Source organism: Alosa sapidissima, chromosome 9 (assembly GCF_018492685.1).
Source record: "Alosa sapidissima isolate fAloSap1 chromosome 9, fAloSap1.pri, whole genome shotgun sequence".
Taxonomy (NCBI): domain Eukaryota; kingdom Metazoa; phylum Chordata; class Actinopteri; order Clupeiformes; family Clupeidae; genus Alosa; species Alosa sapidissima.
In genome coordinates this window covers 18805212-18823618 of record NC_055965.1, presented here as the reverse complement: position 1 = coordinate 18823618, position 18407 = coordinate 18805212, and the positions used below count along the sequence as shown (strand labels likewise).

General features: G+C 44.7%; 1 protein-coding gene across 1 annotated transcript in view; it reads right to left on the bottom strand.

The window, feature by feature from the left end:
• Positions 1-18407, bottom strand: part of mslnb (mesothelin b) — a 290146-nt gene that overhangs the window by 154619 nt on the left and 117120 nt on the right. The window contains exons 89-90 of the mRNA XM_042103582.1: positions 17394-17469; positions 17066-17224 (exon numbers count right to left, since the gene is read on the bottom strand). Coding sequence (XP_041959516.1) covers positions 17066-17224; positions 17394-17469 — 235 coding nt within the window. The remainder of the gene's footprint in view (positions 1-17065; positions 17225-17393; positions 17470-18407) is intronic.

Below are 18407 nucleotides of genomic sequence, written 5' to 3'. Positions count from 1 at the left end.
GTACTATACCCCCCAATGAAGACCCAGTACCCCCCAAAGAGACAGAAATATCAGTTTTGGGGGGGTCAGATAATTTTTCTAATATTGTGAAAAATATAATTGGGGGCCAAGCAGCGAAGCTGCGAAGCCCCATTGTGTTTCTATGATTTCTTATTATTATTATTTAACATCTTTCTTCCGCCATGGGAGTCTATGGCAGCCCATAGAACCGTCTGGTAAAAAGTTGTGAAATTTGGCACACCGATTGGGGACAGGCCCATGATTAATTTCACCAAGTTTCATGTCGGCTCCTCGAGGGCTCTAGCGCCACCAACAGGCCAAAGTTGGACGTGCATTCATGCACGTAACTTTTGACCTGTTGATCCGATTTTGAAAAATGAGGTACCGTTGGAATCCTTGGACCAAGCCGAGTTCAACGCACTCAATGACGTCATTTTCCGCCATGATGGATTTTCCGCCATATTGGATTTTAGTGAAAGTGAAACTAATTTTTCACAGGTCACAAATTTTGTCCGATCGTCACCAAACTTGACATACATGATCTTCAGACCAAGCCTCACAAAAGTTGTGGTGTTTTGTCTTCGGAACTATGACCGTTCACCCGTAATATCCAATCGAAATTTGCGGCGAAGCCGCCAAACAGGAAGTGAGCTCATATCTCAGCAACCCATTGATCTATCATAACCAACCTTAGTCCATGGCCTCAGGACCCAATCAGGGGGACGCTCAAGAAATCTGGTGACCTTTGACCTCTAGGGGGCGCTGTAATTAAGAAACATGCCTTTTGGCCTGTAGCAGCAGTTGTGCTTAGAATTAAAACCCACTAGTGGTGTCTGGTACTACTGTTGAAGGTCCTTAGGCCGACCCAAGCCAACTTGTGATGTCATCGTAATTGATTCGGCCGCCATATTGGATTTAATCAAAAATACGTACAAGTTTTCGCAGGTCACAAATTTCAGCGGATCCTCACCAAAATTGGCAGAGACCATCTTCAGACTATGCCTGATGAGTGCATTGCTTTCTGGAACAATTGACAGAAGCTTTGGCCTGTACCAGCCAATCAAAATTTGCGGCGAAGCCGCCAAACAGGAAGTGATTTCATATCTCAGCAACGCTTTCATGTATCAAAACCAAACGTAGTTCATGCAATTTTGAGCCCATCGGGAGGACGCTCAAGAAATTTGGTGACATTTGACCTCTAGGGGGCTCCGTAATTGACAAAAATGCATTTTGGCCAGTAGTTGCTGATGCGCATTATTTTGCAATGGAAGTCAATGGCAGCCCATAGAACCGTCTGGTGAAAAGTTGTGAAATTTGGCACACTGATAAGGGACAGTCCCATGATTAATGTCACCAAGTTTAATGCCCGCACCTCAAGCGCTCTAGCGCCACCAACAGGCCAAAGTTGGACTTGTGTTCACGGACGTAACTTTTGACCTGTTGACCCGAATGGCAAAATGAGGTATCATTGGAATCCTTGGGCCAAGCCGAGTTCACACCCCCACTCACCCTATGACGTCAATTTTTGACCTCTGTGTTTAAATCACAGCAAGTGTGATCATATCTCAGTCAATCTTTTATTTTTGATGTGAAACTGATGACAGCGAGTTCCATCTAGTTCATTCTAATGTGTGCGTGCAAGGGTGGGACGGGGTGGGATGGGCAGGGGCGGTTGCGGCGGTGGGCTGGCTGGGGGAGGGGGCGGCGACACTCAGCCCTGGTTCAGCCCCACAAAATCAGTTATGTTTTGATGTGAAACTTGACCTTGTATCTCAGCCAATCTTGGGTTGTATGGCATGGAACTTGCTGTGACTGCTTAAGGCTGATGCAACGGCATTGATTTACATGGTTAATCTGGCCTGCTGATCTCACTGCTTGGCCCCCTCATTGCTGCTTGCAGCTATATTTGGGGGCCAAGCAGCGAAGCTGCGAAGGCACCCATTGTTTTTCTATTTGTTCTTATTATTATTATTATTATTATTGGGGGCCAAGCAGCGAAGCTGCGAAGGCACCCATTGTTTTTCTATTTGTTCTTATTATTATTATTATTGGGGGCCAAGCAGCGAAGCTGCGAAGGCACCCATTGTTTTTCTATTTGTTCTTATTATTATTGGGGGCCAAGCAGCGAAGCTGCGAAGGCACCCATTGTTTTTCTATCTTTTCTTATTATTATGCAACTTTCTTCCGCCATGGAAGTCAATGGCAGCCCATAGAACCGTCTGGTAAAAAGTTGTGAAATTTGGCACACTGATTAGGGACAGTCCCATGATTAATGTCACCAAGTTTCATGATGGCACCTCAAGCACTCTAGCGCCACCAACAGGCCAAATTTGGACGTGCGTTCACGCAAGTAACTTTTGACCCGTTTGTCCGATTGTCAAAAATGAGGTATCGTTGGAATCCTTGGACCAAGCCGAGTTCAACGCACCCTATGACGTCATTTTCCGCCATGATGGATTTTCCGCCATATTGGATTTTATCGAAAGTGAAACTAAAGTTTCACGCCTCACATAGTTTGTCCGATCGTCACCAAACTTGACACACATGATCTTCAGACCATGCCTCATTAATGCATTGTTTTTTGTCTTCGGAACTAAAACCGTTCGCGCGTAACAGCCAATCCAAATTTGCGGCGAAGCCGCCAAACAGGAAGTGAGCTCATATCTCAGCAACCCATTCATCTGTCATAACCAAACTTAGTACATGTACTCAGGACCCAATCAGGGGGACGCTCAAGAAATCTGGTGACCTTTGACCTCTAGGGGGCGCTGTAATTAAGAAACATGCCTTTTGGCCTGTAGCTGCAGTTGTGTTTAGAATTAAAATGCACTAGTGGTGTTTTTTAATACTGTTGGAGGTCCTTAGGCCGACCCAAGCCAACTTGTGATGTCATCGTAATTGATTCGGCCGCCATATTGGATTTAATCAAAAACACGTACAAGTTTTCGCAGGTCACAAATTTCATCTGTTCTTCACCAAAATTGGTAGAGACCATCTTCAGACCATGCCTGATGAGTGCATTGCTTTCTGGAACAATTGACAGAAGCATTGACCTGTACCAGCCAATCGAAATTTGCGGCAAAGCCGCCAAACAGGAAGTGATTTCATATCTCAGCAATGCTTTCATGTATCAAAACCAAACTTAGTACATGTACCTCAGACCCCATCGGGAGGACGCTCAAGAAATTTGGTGACATTTGACCTCTAGGGGGCACCGTAATTGACAAAAATGCATTTTGGCCAGTAGTTGCTGATGCGCATTATTTTGCAATGGAAGTCAATGGCAGCCCATAGAACCGTCTGGAAAAAAGTTATACAATTTTGCACACTAATTGGGGACAGTCCAATAATTCATTTCACCAAGTTTCATGCCGGCACCTCAAGCGCTCTAGCGCCACCAACAGGCCAAAGTTGGACTTGTGTTTACGGACGTAACTTTTGACCTGTTGACCCGAATGGCAAAATGAGGTATCATTGGAATCCTTGGGCCAAGCCGAGTTCAACACACCCTATGACGTCAATTTTTGACCTCTGTGTTTAAATCACAGCAAGTGTGATCATATCTCAGTCAATCTTTTATTTTTGATGTGAAACTGATGACAGCGAGTTCCATCCAGTTAATTCTAATGCGTGCGTGCAAGGGTGGGACGGGGTGGGATGGGCAGGGGCGGTTGCGGCGGTGGGCTGGCTGGGGGAGGGGGCGGCGACACTCAGCCCTGGTTCAGCCCCACAAAATCAGTTATGTTTTGATGTGAAACTTGACCTTGTAACTCAGCCAATCTTGGGTTGTATGGCATGAAACTTGCTGTGACTGCTTAAGGCTATATGTCTGATGCAACGGCATTGACTTACATGGCAAATCTGGCCTGCTGATCTCACTGCTTGGCCCCCTCATTGCTGCTTGCAGCTATATTTGGGGGCCAAGCAGCAAAGCTGCGAAGGCACCCATTGTGTTTCTATTTGTTCTTATTATTATTATTATTCCGCCATGGAAGTCAATGGCAGCCCATAGAACCGTCTGGTGAAAAGTTGTGAAATTTGGCACACTGATTAGGGACAGTCCCATGATTAATGTAACCAAGTTTCATGATGGCAGCTCGAGCGCTCTAGCGCCACCAACAGGCCAAAGTTGGACGTGCGTTCACGCACGTAACTTTTGACCCGTATGGCCGATTGTCAAAAATGAGGTATCGTTGGAATGCTTGGAACAAGCCGAGTTCAACGCACCCTATGACGTCATTTTCCGCCATGATGGATTTTCCGCCATATTGGATTTTAGTGAAAGTGAAACTAATTCTTCACAGGTCACAAATTTTGTCCGATCGACACCAAACTTCACAGATATCATCTACAGACCATGCCTCATTAATGCATTGCTTTTTGTCTTCGGAACTAAAACCGTTCGCGCGTGACAGCCAATCGAAATTTGCGGCGAAGCCGCCAAACAGGAAGTGAGCTCATATCTCAGCAACCCATTGATCTATCATAACCAAACTTAATCCATGGACTCAGGACCCAATCAGGGGGACGCTCAAGAAATTTGGTGACCTTTGACCTCTAGGGGGCGCTGTAATTAAGAAACATGCCTTTTGGCCTGTAGCAGCAGTTGTGCTTAGAATTGAAACCCACTAATGGTGTCTGGTACTACTGTTGAAGGTCCTTAGGCCGACCCAAGCCGACTTGTGATGTCATCATAATTGATTCGGCCGCCATATTGGATTTAATCAAAAACACGTATAAGTTTTCGCAGGTCACAAATTTCAGCGGATCCTCACCAAAATTGGCAGAGACCATCTACAGACCATGCCTTATCAGTGCATTGCTTTCTGGAACAATTGACAGAAGCATTCGGCTGTAACAGCCAATCGAAACTTGCGGCGAAGGCACCAAACAGGAAGTGAGCTCATATCTCAGCAACCCTTGCATGTATCAAAGCCAAACTTGGTGCATGGACTCAGGACCCAATCAGGGGAACGCTCAAGAAATCTGGTGACCTTTGACCTCAAGGGGGCGCTGTAATTAAGAAACATGCCTTTTGGCCTGTAGCTGCTGTTGTGCTTAGAAATAAAATCCACTAGTGGTGTCTGGTAATACTGTTTGAGGTCCTTAGGCCGACCCAAGCCAACTTGTGATGTCATCGTAATTGATTCGGCCGCCATATTGGATTTAATCAAAACACGTACAAGTTTTCGCAGGTCACAAATTTCAGCGGATCCTCACCAAAAATGGCAGAGACCATCTTCAGACCATGCCTTATCAGTGCATTGCTTTCTGGAACAATTGACAGAAGCATTCGGCTGTAACAGCCAATCGAAATTAGTGGCGAAGCCGCCAAACAGGAAGTGAGCTCATATCTCACCAACCTTGCCATGTATCATCACCAAACTTACTACATATATTCATGACCCCATTAGGAGGACGCTCAAAAAATTTGTTGACCTTTGACCTGTAGGGGGTGCTGCAATTAGCAATATTGCATTTTGATCTGTAGTTGCTGATGAGTTTTATCAATCTTTTTTATTTTTTGATGTGAAACTGATGACAACATGTTCCATCCAGTTAATTCTAATGCGTGCGTGCAAGGGCAGGGCACGGCAGGACGGGGTGGGACGGGCTGGGGTGATTAGGTGGGGGGGCTGGCTGGCGGAGCCGGTGCCAATACTCAGCTCTGTTTCAGCCCTTCAAAATCAGTTATGTTTAATGTTACACTTGTTGAAAGTGTTGATCGCGAGTGTCTGCTGAGTTCTATCTTGTCGCCGTGGCTACTCCGGCCTATTCTGCTTGGCCCCCTCATTGCTGCTTGCAGCTATATTTATTATTATTATTATTATTATTATTATTATTCCGCCATTAAAGTCAATGGCAGCCCATAGAACCGTCTGGTGAAAAGTTGTGAAATTTGGCACACTGATTAGGGACAGTCCCATGATTAAGGTCACCAAGTTTCATGATGGCACCTCAAGCACTCTAGCGCCACCAACAGGCCAAAGTTGGACTTGCGTTCACGCACGTAACTTTTGACCCGTATGGCCGATTGTCAAAAATGAGGTATCGTTGGAATCCTTGGACCAAGCCGAGTTCAACGCAGCCTATGACGTCAATTTCCGCCATGATGGATTTTCCGCCATATTGGATTTTATCAAAAACACTAATAAGTCTTCACAGGTCACAAATTTGGTCCAATCGACACCAAACTTCACAGATATCATCTACAGTCCATGCCCCATTAATGTATTGCTTTTTGTCTTCAGAACTAAAGCCGCTCGCGCGTTACAGCCAATCGAAGTTTGCGGCGAAGCTGCCAAACAGGAAGTGAGCTCATATCTCAGCAACCCATTCATCTATCATAACCAAACTTAGTACATGGACTCAGGACCCAATCAGGGGGACGCTCAAGAAATCTGGTGACCTTTGACCTCTAGGGGGCGCTGTAATTAAGAAACATGCCTTTTGGCCTGTAGCAGCAGTTGTGCTTAGAATTAAAACCCACTAGTGGTGTCTGGTACTACTGTTGAAGGTCCTTAGGCCGACCCAAGCCAACTTGTGATGTCATCGTAATTGATTCGGCCGCCATATTGGATTTAATCAAAAACACGTAAAAATTTTCGCAGGTCACAAATTTCAGTGAATCCTCACCAAAATTGGCAGAGATCATCTTCAGACCATGCCTTATCAGTGCAATGCTTTCTGGAACAATTGACAGAAGCATTCGGCTGTAACAGCCAATCGAAATTTGCGGCGAAGCCGCCAAACAGGAAGTGAGCTCATATCTCAGCAACCCTTGCATGTATCAAAGCCAAACTGGGTGCATAGACTCAGGACCCAATCAGGGGGACACTCAATAAATCTGGTGACCTTTGACCTCTAGGGGGTGCTGTAATTAAGAAACATGCCTTTTGGCCTGTAGCTGCTGTTGTGTTTGGAATTAAAATGCACTAGTGGTGTCTGGTAATACTGTTGGAGGTCCTTAGGCCGACCCAAGCGAATTTGTGATGTCATAGTAATTGATTCGGCCGCCATATTGGATTTAATCAAAAACACGTACAAGTTTTCACAGGTCACAAATTTCAGCGGATTCTCACCAAAATTGGCAGAGACCATCTTCAGACCATAATCTATCAATATATTGCTTTTTGGAACAATTGGCAAAAGCATTCGCTTGTAACAGTCAATCAAAATTGGTGGCGAAGCCGCCAAACAGGAAGTGAGCTCATATCTCAACAACCCTGCCATGTATCATAACCAAACTTACTATATGGATTCATGACCCCATTAGGAGGACGCTCAAAAAATTTGGTGACCTTTGACCTGTAGGAGGTGCTGCAATTAGCAATATTGCATTTTGATGTGTAGTTGCTGATGTGTTTTATCAATCTTTTATTTTTTGATGTGAAACTGATGACATCATGTTCCATCCAGTTAATTCTAATGCGTGTGTGCAAGGGCATGGCAGGACGGGGTGGGACGGGCTGGGGTGATTAGGTGGGGGGTCTGGCTGGCGGACGCGTGGCAATACTCAGCCCTGTTTCAGCCCTGTTGATCACGGGTGTCTGCTGAGTTCTATCTTGTCGCCGTAGCTACTCCGGCCTATTCTGCTTGGCCCCCTCATTGCTGCTTGCAGCTATATTTGGGGGCCAAGCAGCGAAGCTGCGAAGCCCCATTGTGTTTCTATGTTTTCTTATTATTGGGGGCCAAGCAGCGAAGCTGCGAGGCAACCCATAGTGATTCTATGTTTTCTTCCCTATTATTGGGGGCCAAGCAGCGAAGCTGCGAGGCAACCCATAGTGATTCTATGTTTTCTTCCCTATTATTATTATTACGCTTCCGCCATGGGAGTCTATGGCAGCCCATAGAACCGTATGGTAAAAAGTTGTGAAATTTGGCACACCGATTGGGGACAGGCCCATGATTAATTTCACCAAGTTTCATGTCGGCTCCTCGAGGGCTCTAGCGCCACCAACAGGCCAAAGTTGGACGTGCGTTCACGCACGTAACTTTTGACCTGTTGATCCGATTTTGAAAAATGAGGTACCGTTGGAATCCATGGACCAAGCAGAGTTCAACGCAACCTATGACGTCATTTTCCGCCATGATGGATTTTCCGCCATTTTGAATTTCATCAAAATCACTTAAAACGTATCAGAGGTCACACATTTTGTCCGATCGACACCAAACTTCATAGATATCATCTACAGACCATGCCTCATTAATGCATTGCTTTTTGTCTTCGGAACTAAAACCGTTCGCGCGTAACAGCCAATTGAAATTTGCGGCGAAGCCGCCAAACAGGAAGTGAGCTCATATCTCAGCAACCCATTGATCTATCATAACCAAACTTAGTCCATGGACTCAGGACCCAATCAGGGGGACGCTCAACAAATTTGGTGACCTTTGACCTCTAGGGGGCGCTGTAATTAAGAAACATGCCTTTTGGCCTGTAGCAGCAGTTGTGCTTAGAATTGAAACCCACTAGTGGTGTCTGCTACTACTGTTGAAGGTCCTTAGGCCGACCCAAGCCAACTTGTGATGTCATCGTAATTGATTCGGCCGCCATATTGGATTAAATCAAAAACACAAAAAAGTTTTGGCAGGTCACACATTTCATCTGTCGCTCACCAAAATTGGCAGAGACCATCTTTAGACCATGCCTGATGAGTGCATTGCTTTCTGGAACAATTGACAGAAGCTTTGGCCTGTACCAGCCAATCAAAATTTGCGGCGAAGCCGCCAAACAGGAAGTGATTTCATATCTCAGCAACGCTTTCATGTATCAAAACCAAACTTAGTACATGTACCTCAGACCACATCGGGAGGACGCTCAAGAAATTTGGTGACATTTGACCTCTAGGGGGCTCCGTAATTGACAAAAATGCATTTTGGCCAGTAGTTGCTGATGCGCATTATTTTGCAATGGAAGTCAATGGCAGCCCATAGAACCGTCTGGTAAAAAGTTATACAATTTGGCACACTAATTAGGGACAGTCCAATAATTCATTTCACCAAGTTTCATGCCGGCACCTCCAGCGCTCTAACGCCACCAACAGGCCAAAGTTGGACGTGCGTTCACACACGTAACTTTTGACCTGTTGATCCGATTTTGAAAAATGAGGTACCGTTGGAATCCTTGGACCAAGCCGAGTTCAACGCACCCTATGACGTCATTTTCCGCCATGATGTATTTTCCGCCATTTTGGATTTCATCAAAATCACTTAAAACGTATCAGAGGTCACACATTTTGTCCGATCGACACCAAACTTCATAGATATCATCTACAGACCATGCCTCATTAATGCATTGCTTTTTGTCTTCGGAACTAAAACCGTTCGTGCGTAACAGCCAATCGAAATTTGCGGCGAAGCCACCAAACAGGAAGTGAGCTCATATCTCAGCAACCCTGCCATGTATCATAACCAAACTTACTACATGGATTCATCACCCCAATAGGAGGACACTCAAAAACTTTGGTGATCTATGATTTGTAGGGGGTGCTGCAATTAGCAATATTGCATTTTGATCTATAGTTGCTGATGTGTTTTATCGATCTTTTATTTTTTGATGTGAAACTGATGACAACATGTTCCATCCAGTTCATTCTAATGCGTGCGTGCAAGGGCGGGGCGGGGCGTGCCAGGACGGGGTGGGACGGGCAGGGATGATTAGGTGGGGGGCTGGCTGGCGGAGGCAGTGACAATACTCAGCCCTGTTTCAGCCCTACAAAATCAAGTATGTTTTCATATTAAACTTGTTGAAAGTGTTGATGGCGGGTATCTGCTGAATTCAATCTTGTCACCGTGGCTACTCCGGCCTATACTGCTTGGCCCCCTCATTGCTGCTTGCAGCTATATTTATTATTATTATTCCGCCATTGAAGTCAATGGCAGCCCATAGAACCGTCTGGTGAAAAGTTGTGAAATTTGGCACACTGATTAGGGACAGTCCCATGTTTAATGTCACCAAGTTTCATGATGGCACCTCAAGCGCTCTAGCGCCACCAACAGGCCAAAGTTGGACGTGCGTTCACGCACGTAACTTTTGACCCGTATGGCCGATTGTCAAAAATGAGGTATCGTTGGAATGCTTGGACCAAGCAGAGTTCAACGCACCCTATGACGTCATTTTCCGCCATGATGGATTTTCCGCCATATTGGATTTTAGTGAAAGTGAAACTAATTCTTCACAGGTCACAAATTTTGTCCGATCGACACCAAACTTCACAGATATCATCTACAGACCATGCCTCATTAATGCATTGCTTTTTGTCTTCGGAACTAAAACCGTTCGCGCGTAACAGCCAATCGAAATTTGCGGCGAAGCCGCCAAACAGGAAGTGAGCTCATATCTCAGCAACCCATTGATCTATCATAACCAAACTTATTCCATGGACTCAGGACCCAATCAGGGGGACGCTCAAGAAATCTGGTGACCTTTGACCTCTAGGGGGCGCTGTAATTAAGAAACATGCCTTTTGGCCTGTAGCAGCAGTTGTGCTTAGAATTGAAACCCACTAGTGGTGTCTGGTACTACTGTTGAAGGTCCTTAGGCCGACCCAAGCCAACTTGTGATGTCATCGTAATTGATTCGGCCGCCATATTGGATTAAATCAAAAACACAAAAAAGTTTTGGCAGGTCACAAATTTCATCTGTTCCTCACCAAAATTGGCAGAGACCATCTTCAGACCATGCCTGATGAGTGCATTGCTTTCTGGAACAATTGACAGAAGCTTTGGCCTGTACCAGCCAATCAAAATTTGCGGCGAAGCCGCCAAACAGGAAGTGATTTCATATCTCAGCAACGCTTTCATGTATCAAAACCAAACTTAGTACATGTACCTCAGACCACATCGGGAGGACGCTCAAGAAATTTGGTGACATTTGACCTCTAGGGGGCTCCGTAATTGACAAAAATGCATTTTGGCCAGTAGTTGCTGATGCACATTATTTTGCAATGGAAGTCAATGGCAGCCCATAGAACCGTCTGGTGAAAAGTTGTGAAGTTTGGCACACTGATTAGGGACAGTCCCATGATTAATGTCACCAAGTTTCATGATGGCACCTAGAGCACTCTAGCGCCACCAACAGGCCAAAGTTGGACGTGCGTTCACGCACGTAACTTTTGACCCGTATGGCCGATTGTCAAAAATGAGGTATCGTTGGAATCCTTGGACCAAGCCGAGTTCAACGCACCCTATGACGTTATTTTCCGCCATGATGGATTTTCCGCCATTTTGGATTTAATCAAAAACACTAAAAAGTTTTCACAGGTCACAAATTTTGTCTAATCGACACCAAACCTGACACACATGATCTTCAGAACAAGCCTCACAAAAGATACTCCTTTTCATCTTCGGAACTAAAACCGTTTGCCCGTAACAGCCAATCAAATTTGTGGCGAAGCCGCCAAACAGGAAGTGAGCTCATATCTCAGCAACCAATTAATCTATCATAACCAAACTTTGTACGTGGACTCAGGACCCAATCAGGGGGACGCTCAAGAAATCTGGTGATCTTTGACCTCTAGGGGGCGCTGTAATTTAGAAACATGCCTTTTGGCCTGTAGCTGCTGTCGTGCTTAGAATTAAAACACACTAGTGGTGTCTGGTAATACTGTTGGAGGTCCTTAGGCCGACCCAAGCCAACTTGTGATGTCATCATAATTGATTCGGCAGCAATATTGGATTTAATCAAAAACACGTACAAGTTTTTGCAAGTCACAAATTTTAGCGGATCCTCACCAAAATTGACAGAGACCATCTTCAGCCCATGCCTTATCAGGGCATTGCTTTCTGGAACAATTGACCGAAGCATTCGGCTGTAACATCTAATCGAAATTTGCGGCGAAGCCGCCAAACAGGAAGTGAGCTCATATCTCAGCAACCCTGCCATGTATCATAACCAAACTTACTACAAAGGTTCATGACCCCATTAGGAGGACGCTCAAAAAATGTGTTGACCTTTGACCTGTTTTGGGTGCTGCAATTAGCAATATTGCATTTTGATCTGTAGTTGCGATGTGTTTTATCGATCATTTATTTTTGGATGTGAAACAGATGACAACATATTCCATCCAGTTCATTCTAATGCGTGCGTGGTAGGGCGGGGCGGGACGGGACGGGGTGGGACGGGTAGGGGTGATTAGGTGGGGGGGCTGGCTGGCGGAGGCGGTGGCAATACTCAGCCCTGTTTCAGCCCTACAAAATCAGTTATGTTTGATGTGACACTTGTTGAAAGTGTTGATCGCGACTGTCTGCTGAGTTCTATCTTGTCGCCGTGGCTACTCCGGCCTATACTGCTTGGCCCCCTCATTGCTGCTTGCAGCTATATTTATTATTACGCTTCCGCCATGGGAGTCTATGGCAGCCCATAGAACCGTATGGTAAAAAGTTGTGAAATTTGGCACACCGATTGGGGACAGGCCCATGATTAATTTCACCAAGTTTCATGTCGGCTCCTCGAGGGCTCTAGCGCCACCAACAGGCCAAAGTTGGACGTGCGTTCACGCACGTAACTTTTGACCTGTTGATCCGATTTTGAAAAATGAGGTACCGTTGGAATCCTTGGACCAAGCAGAGTTCAACGCACCCTATGACGTCATTTTCCGCCATGATGGATTTTCCGCCATTTTGAATTTCATCAAAATCACTTAAAACGTATCAGAGGTCACACATTTTGTCCGATCGACACCAAACTTCATAGATATCATCTACAGACCATGCCTCATTAATGCATTGCTTTTTGTCTTCGGAACTAAAACCGTTCGCGCGTAACAGCCAATCGAAATTTGCGGCGAAGCCGCCAAACAGGAAGTGAGCTCATATCTCAGCAACCCATTGATCTATCATAACCAAACTTATTCCATGGACTCAAGACCCAATCAGGGGGACGCTCAAGAAATTTGGTGACCTTTGACCTCTAGGGGGCGCTGTAATTAAGAAACATGCCTTTTGGCCTGTAGCAGCAGTTGTGCTTAGAATTAAAACCCACTAGTGGTGTCTGGTACTACTGTTGAAGGTCCTTAGGCCGACCCAAGCCAACTTGTGATGTCATCCTAATTGATTCGGCCGCCATATTGGATTAAATCAAAAACACAAAAAAGTTTTGGCAGGTCACAAATTTCATCTGTTCCTCACCAAAATTGGCAGAGACCATCTTCAGACCATGCCTGATGAGTGCATTGCTTTCTGGAACAATTGACAGAAGCTTTGGCCTGTACCAGCCAATCGAAATTTGCGGCGAAGCCACCAAACAGGAAGTGATTTCATATCTCAGCAACGCTTTCATGTATCAAAACCAAATTTAGTACATGTACCTCAGACCCCATCGGGAGGACGCTCAAGAAATTTGGTGACATTTGACCTCTAGGGGGCACCGTAATTGACAAAAATGCATTTTGGCCAGTAGTTGCTGATGCGCATTATTTTGCAATGGAAGTCAATGGCAGCCCATAGAACCGTCTGGTAAAAAGTTATAAAATTTTGCACACTAATTGGGGACAGTCCAATAATTCATTTCACCAAGTTTCATGCCGGCACCTCAAGTGCTCTAGCGCCACCAACAGGCCAAAGTTGGACTTGTGTTCACGGACGTAACTTTTGACCTGTTGACCCGAATGGCAAAATGAGGTATCATTGGAATCCTTGGGCCAAGCCGAGTTCAACACACCCTATGATGTCAATTGTTGACCTCTATGTTTAAATCACAGCAAGTGTGATCATATCTCAGTCAATCTTTTATTTTTGATGTGAAACTGATGACAGCGAGTTCCATCCCGTTAATTCTAATGCGTGCGTGCAAGGGTGGGGCGGGGTGGGATGGGCAGGGGCGGTTGCGGCGGTGGGCTGGCTGGGGGAGGGGGCGGCGACACTCAGCCCTGGTTCAGCCCCACAAAATCAGTTATGTTTTGATGTGAAACTTGACCTTGTAACTCAGCCAATCTTGGGTTGTATGGCATGGAACTTGCTGTGACTGCTTAAGGCTATATGTCTGATGCAACAGCATTGACTTACATGGCAAATCTGGCCTGCTGATCTCACTGCTTGGCCCCCTCATTGCTGCTTGCAGCTATATTTATTATTATTATTATTCCGCCATTAAAGTCAATGGCAGCCCATAGAACCGTCTGGTGAAAAGTTGTGAAATTTGGCACACTGATTAGGGACAGTCCCATGATTAATGTCACCAAGTTTCATGATGGCACCTCAAGCACTCTAGCGCCACCAACAGGCCAAAGTTGGACTTGCGTTCACGCACGTAACTTTTGACCCGTATGGCCGATTGTCAAAAATGAGGTATCGTTGGAATCCTTGGACCAAGCCGAGTTCAACGCAGCCTATGACGTCAATTTCCGCCATGATGGATTTTCCGCCATATTGGATTTCATCAAAAACACTAATAAGTCTTCACAGGTCACAAATTTGGTCCAATCGACACCAAACTTCACAGATATCATCTACAGTCCATGCCCAATTAATGTATTGCTTTTTGTATTCAGAACTAAAACCGCTCGCGCGTTACAGCCAATCGAAGTTTGCGGCGAAGCCGCCAAACAGGAAGTGAGCTCATATCTCAGCAACCCATTCATCTATCATAACCAAACTTAGTACATGGACTCAGGACCCAATCAGGGGGACGCTCAAGAAATCTGGTGACCTTTGACCTCTAGGGGGCGCTGTAATTGAGAAACAGGCCTTTTGGCCTGTAGCTGCTGTTTTGCTTAGAATTAAAACGCACTACTGGTGTCTGGTAATACTGTTGGAGGTCCTTAGGCCGTCCCAAGCCAATTTGTGATGTCATCGTAATTGATTCGGCCGCCATATTGGATTTAATCAAAAACACGTAAAAATTTTCGCAGGTCACAAATTTCGGTGGATCCTCACCAAAATTGGCAGAGATCATCTTCAGACCATGCCTTATCAGTGCATTGCTTACTGGAACAATTGACAGAAGCATTCGGCTGTAACAGCCAATCGAAATTTGCGGCGAAGCCGCCAAACAGGAAGTGAGCTCATATCTCAGCAACCCTTGCATGTATCAAAGCCAAACTGGGTGCATAGACTCAGGACCCAATCAGGGGGACACTCAATAAATCTGGTGACCTTTGACCTCTAGGGGGCGCTGTAATTAAGAAACATGCCTTTTGGCCTGTAGCTGCTGTTGTGTTTGGAATTAAAATGCACTAGTGGTGTCTGTTAATACTGTTGGAGGTCCTTAGGCCGACCCAAGCGAATTTGTGATGTCATAGTAATTGATTCGGCCGCCATATTGGATTTAATCAAAAACACGTACAAGTTTTCACAGGTCACAAATTTCAGCGGATTCTCACCAAAATTGGCAGAGACCATCTTCAGACCATAATCTATCAATATATTGCTTTTTGGAACAATTGGCAAAAGCATTCGCTTGTAACAGTCAATCAAAATTGGTGGCGAAGCCGCCAAACAGGAAGTGAGCTCATATCTCAACAACCCTGCCATGTATCATAACCAAACTTACTATATGGATTCATGACCCCATTAGGAGGACGCTCACAACATTTGGTGACCTTTGACCTGTAGGAGGTGCTGCAATTAGCAATATTGCATTTTGATGTGTAGTTGCTGATGTGTTTTATCAATCTTTTATTTTTTGATGTGAAACTGATGACAACATGTTCCATCCAGTTAATTCTAATGCGTGCGTGCAAGGGCATGGCAGGACGGGGTGGGACGGGCTGGGGTGATTAGGTGGGGGGGCTGGCTGGCGGAGGCGGTGGCAATACTCAGCCCTGTTTCAGCCCTACAAAATCAGCTATGTTTTGATGTGACACTTGTTGCAAGAGTTGATCGCGGGTGTCTGCTGAGTTCTATCTTGTCGCCGTGGCTACTCCGGCCCATTCTGCTTGGCCCCCTCATTGCTGCTTGCAGCTATATTTACAGTTACAATACAAGTCAACTCCTGTTTTCACTGTAGGAACATTTTTATGTAAAGCGATTTCAGAAACCCCTATTGTGGACCGTACCATTTTTAACCACCGTGGCGCTAGAAGCAACTGAGCAAGTGTCAACATTGAATGACAAAACGCTAGGTAAATTCCTCCAGTAGGCTAAATTCGGTTTGCTGCTGAAGTGCATGGGTAAATGTAAGTTGCTAACTGACGTCTAACTTGTTGAAAATGTGTTATTTTACAACCTTCATTTATAAACGTGTTTGTTCTTTCATAGCTCATGTCACCTCTTCATACATTGAATTACTGGCTACTTACCTGCTACTTACTTACCCACTGAGGCTAGTAAAGTGTACCTTGGTTAGTTACCAAGGTTAGTTAGCAAGGTAATTCTCTATTTAAATAAACTTTTATATTGTGGTGAGGTAAAATCGATTGTCATTTCCAAGGAGATGAACTCCATAGCCTAGGTATCCATTCTCATTATATCTTGAATAAATTATTGTGCCCTTTTGAAATTAGTTTGGCACAGATCCTGTGTTTTTATATTACCGGTATGCACAAGAGGGTCTGATGTAGCTAAGCCTACATCAGTGAAACCTGTGGAAACATAAAAAGACCCAAGTAGCCTAGGCTAAATATGTGCTAGTATTTGAATTTGTTTTTAATTGGTTGGTATTGTTTTTACATTCTATTATTTCCTATTTTTAGTTTGATAAATGTAGTTTCATCTGAGAACCCTGATACTATCTTAATGAAACTATTTTTTATCTACAGACAATTACATTAAAATTGTAGGTGCAGTTAGGTTTTATACACTGTTCGTGTCATATGTGTTAAGGACCAGCAGACAGGAGAGGCACAGGATAAAAGCCGTGAGCAGGCCGCAGGGAGACGACAAGATGAGGGCAGAGGGCAGAGTTGATCAAAACAGTTCTCTTTTGGATATACAGTATAAAAACGATGAGATATTCTGTAGCCTACTGATTATCAGTTTGTTGCATGTTTAGACCTTGTATGTGTGTTGCACAACACATGTTGCACTTGGCGATCACGGTGAGGATTGATATGGTAATGGACCATTATGGTCAGAAGAAGTGAAGGAGCAGTACCCCCCAATTATGGTCACAAAAGATCCCCATTACCATATTGGAGGCCATGTGTGAGAACATGATGAGAGCTTCGTCCAGAACTGCAGAGGTCTTGGTGAGGAGCAGCTTCCAGGTCCCCTTGGAGTAAGTCCTGTTGCTGGACAGCTGGCAGACCAGGAGCTGGGCCAGGTGCTCTGCAGTGAGTCCTGACAGCTGTACGTGAAGAACCAATTACCCAACGCTTCGAGTTCAAGATCTTTTTATGTAAAATTTGTAGGTTAACTTTTAATGTAAACTTTTATTTTCACTAGAAGCGCTGGACAAATTCAAAGAGGACCTATACAAAGAGATAAGACATGAATGAGTTAAAAAAGCACCTCACCTCAGAGCATGCATACTCTGACACGCTGTATTGGCAGGGTACTTGTCCCATATCCAAGAGATGCTGCAACTCAGAGCTATGAAACCACAAACATGTTCCAGGTCATGAGGTGTGAAGCAGTGGGCAAAACAAACCAGTTTAAAACAGAGTTTGCGATCCTAATCCACTGCACTTTTTGTAACGTACATAATGTACGTTTTAAACAGAATAGGGTATAATCTGCTTTTGATTTCACTTGTTCATCAGACGTCAGAATATTTGTCAGGTTATTCTGTTAAAACAATCACAAGAAAATCGAATTGCAAACTTTGTGCATTGTACTGCAACGTGAGTTGAGTGTATCATTATAGTGGATGGAATCCACTATCTTGAAATCTCCTGGCTTCTTCTTATTATAACCTTTTCAAAAATTAATGCGGCTCTAACCGCTTAACGTACAGACATGTTGAAATAACAGTTGTGTAGGTCTGGAATTGGACAAGAGAGTTATCATTTCAGATTTTTTTTTAAGTTTACACTTTTTGAGAAATAGGGGATTAAAAATGTTTGAAAAATTATTTTTCTCTCTATGACATCACAAAGGGGGCTCATTTAGAACGGTCGTAAAGTAATCGGGTGCGGGTCGACCTGCATACAATCTGGCGCTCCCTAAACTAGTCCTACACATCCTGTAATTAGTCGCTTTTGAACCACCACACTGCTTTCACACTGCTCAATTCTCATCAAGAAAGTTTCCGTCTGCTTCGTCCAACAAACTGCGACGAAATGGACGTTTTCCTACCACACCCAATGTAAGTTACAATTCATCTGTGTTTTTTATTCGAATCGAGTATGTGAAGTTTATTTTTAACGACTCTGCTAGACAAGTAAGCAAGCAAGCTGGCGTTACCTGTCATCGATAAGCAACAAACTCGTAGGCCTACTGTAGCTGCTACGTTTAGCTAGACCTCGGAAATATATCTAGGTTCGCGGTTGTGTGCAGTGGCGGTGGTAGTGTTAGCAGCTAAGTAATAA